General features: G+C 49.6%; 1 protein-coding gene across 1 annotated transcript in view; it reads right to left on the bottom strand.

Moving 5' to 3' along the window:
- The window catches only part of LOC135528809 (netrin receptor DCC-like), a gene marked incomplete at its 5' end in the record, with an annotated part of 225105 nt that overhangs the window by 197136 nt on the left and 13964 nt on the right, over nucleotides 1–14005 (bottom strand). The window contains one exon of the mRNA XM_064957865.1: nucleotides 5177–5315. Within this exon, the coding sequence (XP_064813937.1) occupies nucleotides 5177–5315 (139 nt within the window). The remainder of the gene's footprint in view (nucleotides 1–5176; nucleotides 5316–14005) is intronic.

Below are 14005 nucleotides of genomic sequence, written 5' to 3'. Positions count from 1 at the left end.
CCTTCTCTCCTACGGCGACCAGAAATTCCTCCACCGTGACAGCAGCTTCAGTAACACACCTAAAGCCGTGCCGAAGTGACAGGGACGGCATCCCCAATCGGGCTGCCATCCCCGCCAAAATCAGGGTAATTTCGATACAAAAAACAAAATACTTAATTCTACCACAACAAAAATATCATGCACAGAAGAAAACAAAATAAATGCCACCAAGAAATAGAAAACCGAAAGAAAGTTGTGAATATCTAACTCTCCACAACACACGCACTCCTTCACTCAAACAATTCCCAGCATGCACCAATCACCCCCAGCATGCAGAGAGAGAGAGAGAGAGCGAGAGAGAGAGAGAGAGAGAAATGAGGTGGAAACAAAATGAGGTGGAAACTGAGCTGCACTTCCTAACCTCCTGCCCAATGTATGACCATATTAGAGAGACATATTTCCCTCAGATTACACAGATCCACAAAGAATTCGAAAACAAATCCAATTTTGAAAAAATCCCATATCTACTGGGTGAAATTCCACAGTGTGCCATCAGAGCAGCAAGATTTGTGACCTGTTGCCACGAGAAAAGGGCAACCAGTGAAGAACACGCACCATTGTAAATACAACACATATCTATGCTTATTTATTTTATCTTGTGTCCTTTACCATTTGCACATTGTAAAAACACTGTATATATATATAATATGACATTTGTAATGTCTTTATTGTTTTGAAACTTCTGTATGTGTGATTTCTATATGTTTCCCATGCCAATAAAGCCCCTTGAATTGAATTGAATTGAATTGAGAGAGAGAGAGAGAGAGAGAGACAGAGACAGAGAGAGAGAGAGAGAGAGAGAGAGAGAGAGAGAGAGGGAGAGAGGGAGAGAGAGAGAGAGAGAGAGAGAGGGAGAGAGAGAGAGGGAGAGAGAGAGAGACAGAGGGAGAGAGGGAGAGAGGGAGAGACAGAGACAGAGACAGAGACAGAGACAGAGACAGAGAGAGAGAGAGAGAGACAGAGACAGGGACAGAGACAGAGAGAGAGAGAGAGAGAGAGCGACAGAGAGACAGAGAGAGGGAGAGAGGGAGAGAGGGAGAGAGAGAGACAGAGACAGAGAGAGAGAGAGAGAGAGAGAGAGGGAGAGAGGGAGAGAGGGGGAGAGAGACAGAGACAGAGAGAGAGAGAGAGAGAGAGACAGAGGGAGAGAGAGAGAGGGAGAGAGAGAGAGGGAGAGAGAGAGAGGGAGAGAGAGAGGAGAGAGAGAGAGAGAGAGAGAGAGAGAGAGAGAGAGAGAGAGACAGGGAGAGAGAGAGAGAGAGAGAGAGAGAGAGAGAGAGAGATAACCTGATCCAGGATCGATACTCTTACTTTCAGACGCTTGGTAGATACAGACGCTGGTCCTCTGAGTGTAATATCTCAGGTAGGTAGTCTGGAGTACAACCCCTCTACAGGTAGGTAGTCTGGAGTACAACCCCTCTACAGGTAGGTAGTCTGGAGTACAACCCCTCTACAGGTAGGTAGTCTGGAGTACAACCCCTCTACAGGTAGGTAGTCTGGAGTACAACCCCTCTACAGATAGGTAGTCTGGAGTACATCCCCTCTACAGATAGGTAGTCTGGAGTACAACCCCTCTATTGGTAGGTAGTCTGGAGTACAACCCCTCTACAGGTAGGTAGTTTGGAGTACAACCCCTCTACAGGTAGGTAGTCTGGAGTACAACCCCTCTACAGGTAGGTAGTCTGGAGTACAACCCCTCTACAGGTAGGTAGTCTGGAGTACAACCCCTCTACAGGTAGGTAGTCTGGAGTACAACCCCTCTACAGGTAGGTAGTCTGGAGTACAACCCCTCTACAGGTAGGTAGTCTGGAATACAACCCCTCTACAGGTAGGTAGTCTGGAGTACAACCCCTCTACAGGTAGGTAGTCTGGAGTACAACCCCTCTACAGATAGGTAGTCTGGAGTACAACCCCTCTACAGGTAGGTAGTCTGGAGTACAACCCCTCTACAGGTAGGTAGTCTGGAGTACAACCCCTCTACAGGTAGGTAGTCTGGAGTACAACCCCTCTACAGGTAGGTAGTCTGGAGTACAACCCCTCTACAGGTAGGTAGTCTGGAGTACAACCCCTCTACAGGTAGGTAGTCTGGAGTACAACCCCTCTACAGGTAGGTAGTCTGGAGTACAACCCCTCTACAGGTAGGTAGTCTGAGTACAACCCCTCTACAGGTAGGTAGTCTGGAGTACAACCCCTCTACAGGTAGGTAGTCTGGAGTACAACCCCTCTACAGGTAGGTAGTCTGAGTACAACCCCTCTACAGGTAGGTAGTCTGGAGTACAACCCCTCTACAGGTAGGTAGTCTGGAGTACAACCCCTCTACAGATAGGTAGTCTGGAGTACAACCCCTCTACAGGTAGGTAGTCTGGAGTACAGCCCCTCTACAGGTAGGTAGTCTGGAGTACAACCCCTCTACAGGTAGGTAGTCTGGAGTACAACCCCTCTACAGGTAGGTAGTCTGGAGTACAACCCCTCTACAGGTAGGTAGTCTGGAGTACAACCCCTCTACAGGTAGGTAGTCTGGAATACAACCCCTCTACAGGTAGGTAGTCTGGCGTACAACCCCTCTACAGGTAGGTAGTCTGAGTACAACCCCTCTACAGGTAGGTAGTCTGGAGTACAACCCCTCTACAGGTAGGTAGTCTGGAGTACAACCCCTCTACAGGTAGGTAGTCTGGAGTACAACCCCTCTACAGGTAGGTAGTCTGGAGTACAACCCCTCTACAGGTAGGTAGTCTGGAGTACAACCCCTCTACAGGTAGGTAGTCTGAGTACAACCCCTCTACAGGTAGGTAGTCTGGAGTACAACCCCTCTACAGGTAGGTAGTCTGGAGTACAACCCCTCTACAGATAGGTAGTCTGGCGTACAACCCCTCTACAGGTAGGTAGTCTGGAGTACAACCCCTCTACAGGTAGGTAGTCTGGAGTACAACCCCTCTACAGGTAGGTAGTCTGGAGTACAACCCCTCTACAGGTAGGTAGTCTGGAGTACAACCCCTCTACAGATAGGTAGTCTGGCGTACAACCCCTCTACAGGTAGGTAGTCTGGAGTACAACCCCTCTACAGGTAGGTAGTCTGGAGTACAACCCCTCTACAGGTAGGTAGTCTGGAGTACAACCCCTCTACAGGTAGGTAGTCTGGAGTACAACCCCTCTACAGGTAGGTAGTCTGGAGTACAACCCCTCTACAGGTAGGTAGTCTGGAGTACAACCCCTCTACAGGTAGGTAGTCTGGAGTACAACCCCTCTATTGGTTTGGTAGTCTGTGTTTAGGAGGATGAAGGTTGGGCAATACATCCCCTTTATACAGTTAATGTAGTTTACTGTAGGAAATGCTCACAGGGAAGCAGCCAATGGAACAAGATTATTTGACGCCGTCCCAGGGGAATGTCTCCGGGACTCATTTCATCTGCGTGTTTGATGAGACTGTCTGTGAAAGTGTCCCGAGTGGCCATCCTATTCCCCTACATAGTGCACTACTTTTGAACAAAGCCACTATGGAGCCCTGGTCAAATGTAGTGCACTATGTAGGGGAATAGGGCGTAGCATTTGGCACATATCCCGTTGATTCCTAAAGAGCGCTGGAGCAGGTAATCAGACTACTCCAACGTGGAGCCATGTGGTTTGGCAGAGTTGACTGACACCGCCAGGAATTGATTAACGAGAAAATAAAAGTGTGCAAAATTCATACACTGAATGTGCCCCCCCCCCAAAAAAATGGCCCCCTTATTCTCTATTCCCCCACCTTAAGGTCTGGTCAAAAGTAGTGTACTATATAGGGGAATAGGGTGCCATTTGGTACTCAAACACATTGACTGGTGACATGCAAGTAACTCATGTGTGTCAAATGCAATGAGACATTTAGTAATAGAGGATAAACTATTTAATGAATTCTTGATTAAGTTTAATTCATTATGTCGCTGTTTATCTCACTGCAATCAGAAGTGAAAAGCATGAAAGACTTTCAGTAAATATTAAACCAATTCCCAGCAAGGGGTCTGTTCATTTGGCACCGAAATGAGAAGAAACAACCCAGACTGAAACAGTGAGGGTCTACCTGGAGTCAATAGGAAACGTTTGGCTATCGTAGAATGGTTTAAAACATTTTTTTTTTTTTTATGTTTTTTTTTTCATTGAGTGTCCTAATGAACAGCAACATTTTGGTCATTTCGCAAGACACGCTTATCCTGAGTGACTTGCTCAACTCGGGCAGATAAACAACAGCATCTCACAGTCATAACAGTAAAACAGCTTGTTTATTTTACCTTTATTTAACCTTTATTTAACTAGGCAAGTCAGTTAAGAACACGTTCTTATTGTCAATGACGGCCTAGGAACAGTGGGTTAACTGCCTGTTCAGGGGCAGAACGACAGATTTGTACCTTGTCAGCTCGGGGGTTTGAACTTGCAACCTTCCGGTTACTAGTCCAACGCTCTAACCACTAGGCTACCCTGTTGCCCCAGGGCAGAACTTACTGATCATGTTGTTGTTCAGGCCCACTACTTGAAAATATATTTTAGTGAAATACATTACAAAAACATGAGTACTTTGTAGTTTATTTTTGATACATTGATATTTACGGTACTTTATATGTCTATATTATAATTTTATTTTGCAATTTTTGCCCATACCTGATTATAGTTCTATCAAATGAACCAATAAGAGTCAGTGTAGTTCAATCAATGAACCAATAAGAGTCAGTGTAGTTCAATCAATGAACCAATAAGAGAAGGTGCTTTACACAGTGAACCAATAAGAGTGAGTGTTTCACACAGTGAACCAATAAGAGAAGGTGTTACACACAGTGAACCAATAGGAGCATGTGCTTTACACAGTGAACCAATAAGAGTGAGTGTTTCACACAGTGAACCAATAAGAGAAGGTGTTACACACAGTGAACCAATAGGAGAAGGTGCTTTACACAGTGAACCAATAAGAGTGAGTGTTTCACACAGTGAACCAATAAGAGAAGGTGTTACACACAGTGAACCAATAGGAGAAGGTGCTTTACACAGTGAACCAATAAGAGTGAGTGTTTCACACAGTGAACCAATAAGAGAAGGTGTTACACACAGTGAACCAATAGGAGAAGGGGCTTTACACAGTGAACCAATAAGAGTGAGTGTAGTTCTGACTTACCATCAGACAGCGTGGTGATGCTCATGTCTTCTGTGGTGACCCCAGGGCCATAACGGTTCAGTGCCAAGACACGCAACGAGTACTCTGTGAACTTCTTCAGCCCCTCCATCTTATAACTCTGCCCGTTCACCTCCACACTCTGAAACAGAAAGAGACAGAGATATGTGCCTTATTCAACCAGTGAGAGAGAGAGAGAGAGATATGTGCCTTATTCAACCAGAGAGAGAGAGAGAGAGAGAGATATGTGCCTTATTCAACCAGAGAGAGAGAGAGAGAGAGATATGTGCCTAATTCAACCAGAGAGAGAGAGAGATATGTGCCTAATTCAACCAGAGAGAGAGAGAGATATGTGCCTTATTCAACCAGAGAGATAGAGTAGAGAGAGAGAGATATGTGCCTTATTCAACCACCAGAGAGAGAGAGTAGAAAGAGAGAGATGTGCCTTATTCAACCAGAGAGAGAGAGAGTAGAGAGAGTGCCTTATTCAACCAGAGAGAGTAGAGAGAGAGAGAGAGAGAGAGTAGAGAGAGAGAGAGAGAGAGGGAGAGATATGTGCCTTATTCAACCAGAGAGAGAGAGTGAGTAGAGAGAGAGAGAGAGAGAGAGAGAGAGAGAGAAACAACTTTATTTAAAAACAACTTTATTGGATCTGAACCCACAAACACAATAAACACAATAAACACTCAAAGGCAAAGTCATCCCTCAGTCTGACTGTCAACATCCCCTCCAGCATACCCACCACGTCCACAGACCCCTGTCCCTGAACACCATTCTGTTGTGTCTTCCATATTACTCGTTTAGCTGCCCCCTGACACAAAGTTAAGAGAACTACACCCCTTCGACTAAACCTGTACTGCCAGAGTTTCAGACTCAGCACAGAATGGACACCCCTCCCCAACAGGAGGGTCCAGGTGTACCAGATGCAGAATGGACACCCCTCCCCAACAGGAGGGTCCAGGTGTACCAGATGCAGAATGGACACCCCTCCCCAACAGGAGGATCCAGGTGTACCAGATGCAGAATGGACACCCCTCCCCAACAGGAGGGTCCAGGTGTACCAGATGCAGAATGGACACCCCTCTCCAACAGGAGGGTCCAGGTGTACCAGATGCAGAATGGACACCCCTCCCCAACAGGAGGGTCCAGGTGTACCAGATGCAGAATGGACACCCCTCCCCAACAGGAGGATCCAGGTGTACCAGATGCAGAATGGACACCCTCCCCAACAGGAGGGTCCAGGTGTACCAGATGCAGAATGGACACCCCTCCCCAACAGGAGGGTCCAGGTGTACCAGATGCAGAATGGACACCCCTCCCCAACAGGAGGGTCCAGGTGTACCAGATGCAGAATGGACACCCCTCCCCAACAGGAGGGTCCAGGTGTACCAGATGCAGAATGGACACCCCTCCCCAACAGGAGGGTCCAGGTGTACCAGATGCAGAATGGACACCCCTCCCCAACAGGAGGGTCCAGGTGTAGCAGATGCAGAATGGACACCCCTCCCCAACAGTAGGATCCAGGTGTACCAGATGCATATTGGTAGCTCTGGCTGCATGTATTATCCTCCATTGGAGGTGAGCTGTGCTCTTTTCAATAGGCAGTTTATATAAAGATTGTCAACAGCCTCTTGGGGAGGCCCCTGGACCAAACACCCCCGCCCACCTCGTGGATTTGACCTCTTCCAGAGTAGAAGCATGGGACATTTACACATATTATCTTCTCCCCCAGCTCCTTGAACTCTCACAGCTCCTTGACCTCCCCCAGCTCCTTGATCTCCCACAGCTCCTTGAACTCCCCAAGCTCCTTGAACTCCCCCATCTCCTTGAACTTCCCAAGCTCCTTGAACTCCCACATCTCCTTGAACTCCCCCATCTCCTTGATCTCCCCAAGAGCCTCAATCTCCCCCAGTTCCTTGAACTCCCCCAGCTCCTTGATCTACCCCAGCTCCTTGAACTCCCCCAGCTCCTTGAACTCCCCCAGCTCCCTGAACTCCCCTAGCTCATTGAACTCCCCCAGCTCCTTGAACTGCCCCGTCTCCTTGAACTCCCCCAGCTCCTTGATCTCCCCAAGCTCCTTGATCTTCTCAGCTCCTTGAACTCCCCCAGCTCCTTGAACTTCCCCAGCTCCTTGAACTTCCCAAGCTCCTTGAACTCCCCCTTCTCCTTGAACTCCCCCATCTCCTTGATCTCCCCAAGAGCCTCAATCTCCCCCAGCTCCTTGATCTCCCCAAGCTCCTTGATCTTCTCAGCTCCTTGAACTCCCCCATCTCCTTGAACTTCCCCAGCTCCTTGATCTCCCCAATCTCCTTGAACTCCCCCAGTTCCTTGAACGCCCCAAGCTCCTTGAACTCCCCCAGCTCCTTGATCTCCCCAAGCTCCTTGAACTCCCCCATCTCCTTGAACTCCCCCATTTCCTTGAACTCCCCCATCTAATTGAACTCCCCATCTAATTGAACTCCCCCACCTCCTTGATCTCCCCAAGCTCCTTGATCTCCTCAGCTCCTTGAACTCCCCAGCTCCTTGAACTTCCCCAGCTCCTTGATCTCCCCCATATCCTTGAACTCCCCAATCTCCTTGAACTCCCCATCTCCTTGAACTCCCCTAGCTCCTTGAACTCCCCAGCTCCTTGATCTCCACAAGCTCCTTGATCTCCCCAGCTCCTTGATCTCCCCCTGCTCCTTGAACTTCCCCAGCTCATTGATCTCCCCCAGCTCCTTGATCTCCCCCAGCTCCTTGAACTTCCCCAGCTCCTTGATCTCCCCCAGCTCCTTGAACTCCCCCAGCTACTTGAACTCCTCCAGCTCCTTGATCTCCCCCAGCTCCTTGAACTACCCCAGCTCCTTGATCTCCCCCAGCTCCTTGATCTCCCCCATCTCCCCTTGATCTCCCCCAGCTCGGCGTGACAGGGACGGCGTGCCAGGGACGGCGTGACAGGGACGGCGTGACAGGGACGGCGTGACAGGGACGGCGTGACAGGGACGGCGTGACAGGGACGGCGTGCCAGGGACGGCGTGACAGGGTCGGCGTGACAGGGTCGGCGTGACAGGGACGGCGTGACAGGGACGGCGTCTCCATCCCAACCAAATCCAGGGCAATTCCAACAAGAAATACAACTAATTCTACCAAACAATATAAAGGGAACCACCAAGAAAGAAAACACAGAGGTGATCTAACTCACTCAATCAATTCCCAGCATGCACCAAACACTCCCAGCATGCACCAAACACTCCCGGCATGCACCAAACACTCCCAGCATGCACCAAACACTCCCAATATGCAAAAATAGAACAAGAAAGATAGAGGGAAAGAACACACACCATTGTAAATACAACCCATATCTATGCTTATTTATTTTATCTTGTGTCCTTTAACCATTTGTACATTGTAAAACACTGTATATATATAATATGACATTTGTAATGTCTTTATTGTTTTGAAACTTCTGTATGTGTGATGTCTACTGTTAATTTTTATTGTTTACCTTACTTGCTTTGGTAATGTTAACACATGTTTCCCATGCCAATAAAGCCCTTGACTTGAATTGAATTGAGATCCTCAGCTCGTGGCGTTAGTCTCCACAATTCAGAGGTTAAATGCCTACAATTCACAGATGACCTATGCCTGCTGTCACCCACAGCACATGGCCTACAGCAGAGCCTGGACCTGCTAGAGCAGTACTGTCAGACCTGGGCCCTGGCAGTAAACACCCACAGCACATGGCCTACAGCAGAGCTTTGACCTGCTAGAGCAGTAGTGCCAGACCTGGGCCCTGGCAGTAAACACCCACAGCACATGGCCTACAGCAGAGCTTGGACCTGCTAGAGCAGTAGTGCCAGACCTGGGCCCTGGCAGTAAACCCCCACAGCACATGGCCTACAGCAGAGCTTGGACCTGCTAGAGCAGTAGTGCCAGACCTGGGCCCTGGCAGTAAACCCCCACAGCACATGGCCTACAGCAGAGCTTGGACCTGCTAGAGCAGTAGTGCCAGACCTGGGCCCTGGCAGTAAACCCCCACAGCACATGGCCTACAGCAGAGCTTGGACCTGCTAGAGCAGTAGTGCCAGACCTGGGCCCTGGCAGTAAACCCCCACAGCACATGGCCTACAGCAGAGCTTGGACCTGCTAGAGCAGTAGTGCCAGACCTGGGCCCTGGCAGTAAACCCCCACAGCACATGGCCTACAGCAGAGCCTGGACCTGCTAGAGCAGTACTACCAGACCTGGGCCCTGGCAGTAAACCCCCACAGCACATGGCCTACAGCAGAGCCTGGACCTGCTAGAGCAGTACTGTCAGACCTGGGCCCTGGCAGTAAACCCCCACAGCACATGGCCTACAGCAGAGCCTGGACCTGCTAGAGCAGTACTGTCAGACCTGGGCCCTGGCAGTAAACCCCCACAGCACATGGCCTACAGCAGAGCCTGGACCTGCTAGAGCAGTACTGTCAGACCTGGGCCCTGGCAGTAAACCCCCACAGCACATGGCCTACAGCAGAGCCTGGACCTGCTAGAGCAGTACTGTCAGACCTGGGCCCTGGCAGTAAACCCCCACAGCACATGGCCTACAGCAGAGCCTGGACCTGCTAGAGCAGTACTGTCAGACCTGGGCCCTGGCAGTAAACCCCCACAGCACATGGCCTACAGCAGAGCCTGGACCTGCTAGAGCAGTAGTGCCAGACCTGGGCCCTGGCAGTAAACCCCCACAGCACATGGCCTACAGCAGAGCTTGGACCTGCTAGAGCAGTAGTGCCAGACCTGGGCCCTGGCAGTAAACCCCCACAGCACATGGCCTACAGCAGAGCCTGGACCTGCTAGAGCAGTACTACCAGACCTGGGCCCTGGCAGTAAACCCCTACAGCACATGGCCTACAGCAGAGCCTGGACCTGCTAGAGCAGTACTGTCAGACCTGGGCCCTGGCAGTAAACCCCCACAGCACATGGCCTACAGCAGAGCCTGGACCTGCTAGAGCAGTACTGTCAGACCTGGGCCCTGGCAGTAAACCCCCACAGCACATGGCCTACAGCAGAGCCTGGACCTGCTAGAGCAGTAGTGCCAGACCTGGGCCCTGGCAGTAAACCCCCACAGCACATGGCCTACAGCAGAGCTTGGACCTGCTAGAGCAGTAGTGCCAGACCTGGGCCCTGGCAGTAAACCCCCACAGCACATGGCCTACAGCAGAGCTTGGACCTGCTAGAGCAGTAGTGCCAGACCTGGGCCCTGGCAGTAAACCCCCACAGCACATGGCCTACAGCAGAGCTTGGACCTGCTAGAGCAGTAGTGCCAGACCTGGGCCCTGGCAGTAAACCCCTACAGCACATGGCCTACTGCAGAGCTTGGACCTGCTAGAGCAGTAGTGCCAGACCTGGGCCCTGGCAGTAAACCCCCACAGCACATGGCCTACAGCAGAGCTTGGACCTGCTAGAGCAGTAGTGCCAGACCTGGGCCCTGGCAGTAAACCCCCACAGCACATGGCCTACAGCAGAGCTTGGACCTGCTAGAGCAGTAGTGCCAGACCTGGGCCCTGGCAGTAAACCCCCACAGCACATGGCCTACAGCAGAGCTTGGACCTGCTAGAGCAGTAGTGCCAGACCTGGGCCCTGGCAGTAAACCCCCACAGCACATGGCCTACAGCAGAGCCTGGACCTGCTAGAGCAGTACTACCAGACCTGGGCCCTGGCAGTAAACCCCCACAGCACATGGCCTACAGCAGAGCCTGGACCTGCTAGAGCAGTACTGTCAGACCTGGGCCCTGGCAGTAAACCCCACAGCACATGGCCTACAGCAGAGCCTGGACCTGCTAGAGCAGTACTGTCAGACCTGGGCCCTGGCAGTAAACCCCCACAGCACATGGCCTACAGCAGAGCCTGGACCTGCTAGAGCAGTACTGTCAGACCTGGGCCCTGGCAGTAAACCCCCACAGCACATGGCCTACAGCAGAGCCTGGACCTGCTAGAGCAGTACTGTCAGACCTGGGCCCTGGCAGTAAACCCCCACAGCACATGGCCTACAGCAGAGCCTGGACCTGCTAGAGCAGTAGTGCCAGACCTGGGCCCTGGCAGTAAACCCCCACAGCACATGGCCTACAGCAGAGCCTGGACCTGCTAGAGCAGTAGTGCCAGACCTGGGCCCTGGCAGTAAACCCCCACAGCACATGGCCTACAGCAGAGCTTGGACCTGCTAGAGCAGTAGTGCCAGACCTGGGCCCTGGCAGTAAACCCCCACAGCACATGGCCTACAGCAGAGCTTGGACCTGCTAGAGCAGTAGTGCCAGACCTGGGCCCTGGCAGTAAACCCCCACAGCACATGGCCTACAGCAGAGCTTGGACCTGCTAGAGCAGTAGTGCCAGACCTGGGCCCTGGCAGTAAACCCTAAAAATAATAAAATAATGATTTTCCAGAGAAGATCCAGATCTCAGGGAATTAGACCAAAGTTCTCAATTAGTACAAAATATATAGAGTACTGCACACACTACAATTACTGAGGTTTAAATATATAGAGCACTGTACACACTACAATTACTGAGGTTTAAATATATAGAGTACTGTACACACTACAATAACTGAGGTTTAAATATATAGAGTACTGTACACACTACACTTACTGAGGTTTAAATATATAGAGTACTGCACACACTACAATTACTGAGGTTTAAATATATAGAGTACTGTACACACTACAATTACTGAGGTTTAAATATATAGAGTACAATACACACTACAATTACTGAGGTTTAAATATATTGAGTACTGCACGCACTACAATTACTGAGGTTTAAATATATAGAGTACTGCACACACTACAATTACTGAGGTTTAAATATATAGAGTACTGTACACACTACAATTACTGAGGTTTAAATATATAGAGTACTGCACACACTACAATTACTGAGGTTTAAATATATAGAGTACTGTACACACTACAATTACTGAGGTTTAAATATATAGAGTACTGCACACACTACAATTACTGAGGTTTAAATATATAGAGTACTGTACACACTACAATTACTGAGGTTTAAATATATAGAGTACTGTACACACTACAATTACTGAGGTTTAAATATATAGAGTACTGTACACACTACAATTACTGAGGTTTAAATATATAGAGTACTGCACACACTACAATTACTGAGGTTTAAATATATAGAGTACTGTACACACTACAATTACTGAGGTTTAAATATATAGAGTACTGTACACACTACAATTACTGAGGGTTAAGATAAGCTCAACTGGCCACCTTAATGAGGCAGTGAATGAACAGAGAGAGAAATCACGCAGGGCATTCTACGTCATTAACAAGCTAATTCAAATTGAAATACCTATTACAAATGGCTAAAACAAATTGATTGCGTCATTGAACCAATTGCACTTTATGGCAGCGAGGTGTGGGGTCCACTTGCAAAACAAGATTTCATCAAATGGGACAAACACCCCATTGAAACCCTGCATGCAGAGATCTGTAAGATTCTCCTACATGTCCAGAGGAGAACTACAAACAATGCATGCAGGGCAGAATTAGGCCAATATCCACTACTAATAAAAACTCATAAAAGAGCAATTAAGTTTGGAAACATCTAAAATACAGTGACCCCCTCTCATATCATTACCAAGCCCTGCAATGCCAAGGGCTGAGCAAAGAAAAGAGTCCCCTCATCCAGCTGGTCCTGGGGCTGAGTTCACAAACCTGTTCTACTAACACACTGAAGCCTCAGTCCCCTCATCCAGCTGGTCCTGAGTTCACAAACCTGTTCTACTAACACACTGAAGCCTCAGTCCCCTCATCCAGCTGGTCCTGGGGCTGAGTTCACTAACCTGTTCTACTAACACACTGAAGCCTCAGTCCCCTCATCCAGCTGGTCCTGAGTTCACAAACCTGTTCTACTAACACACTGAAGCCTCAGTCCCCTCATCCAGCTGGTCCTGGGGCTGAGTTCACAAACCTGTTCTACTAACACACTGAAGCCTCAGTCCCCTCATCCAGCTGGTCCTGAGGCTGAGTTCACTAACCTATTCTACTAACACACTGACGCCTCAGTCCCCTCATCCAGCTGGTCCTGGGGCTGAGTTCACTAACCTGTTCTACTAACACACTGAAGCCTCAGTCCCCTCATCCAGCTGGTCCTGAGTTCACTAACCTGTTCTACTAACACACTGAAGCCTCAGTCCCCTCATCCAGCTGGTCCTGGGGCTGAGTTCACTAACCTGTTCTACTAACACACTGAAGCCTCAGTCCCCTCATCCAGCTGGTCCTGGGGCTGAGTTCACAAACCTGTTCTACTAACACACTGAAGCCTCAGTCCCCTCATCCAGCTGGTCCTGGGGCTGAGTTCACTAACCTGTTCTACTAACACACTGAAGCCTCAGTCCCCTCATCCAGCTGGTCCTGGGGCTGAGTTCACAAACCTGTTCTACTAACACACTGAAGCCTCAGTCCCCTCATCCAGCTGGTCCTGAGTTCACTAACCTGTTCTACTAACACACTGAAGCCTCAGTCCCCTCATCCAGCTGGTCCTGGGGCTGAGTTCACTAACCTGTTCTACTAACACACTGAAGCCTCAGGACCCTCATCCAGCTGGTCCTGGGGCTGAGTTCACTAACCTGTTCTATTAACACACTGAAGCCTCAGTCCCCTCATCCAGCTGGTCCTGAGTTCACTAACCTGTTCTACTAACACACTGAAGCCTCAGGACTCTCATCCAGCTGGTCCTGGGGCTGAGTTCTCTAACCTGTTCTACTAACACACTGAAGCCTCAGTCCCCTCATCCAGCTGGTCCTGAGTTCACTAACCTGTTCTACTAACACACTGAAGCCTCAGTCCCCTCAT

Source organism: Oncorhynchus masou, unplaced genomic scaffold (genome assembly GCF_036934945.1).
Source record: "Oncorhynchus masou masou isolate Uvic2021 unplaced genomic scaffold, UVic_Omas_1.1 unplaced_scaffold_1039, whole genome shotgun sequence".
In the NCBI taxonomy this organism is placed as follows: domain Eukaryota; kingdom Metazoa; phylum Chordata; class Actinopteri; order Salmoniformes; family Salmonidae; genus Oncorhynchus; species Oncorhynchus masou.
The sequence above is the reverse complement of the archived record's forward strand: the minus strand, read 5'-3'. Positions and strand labels throughout refer to the sequence as shown.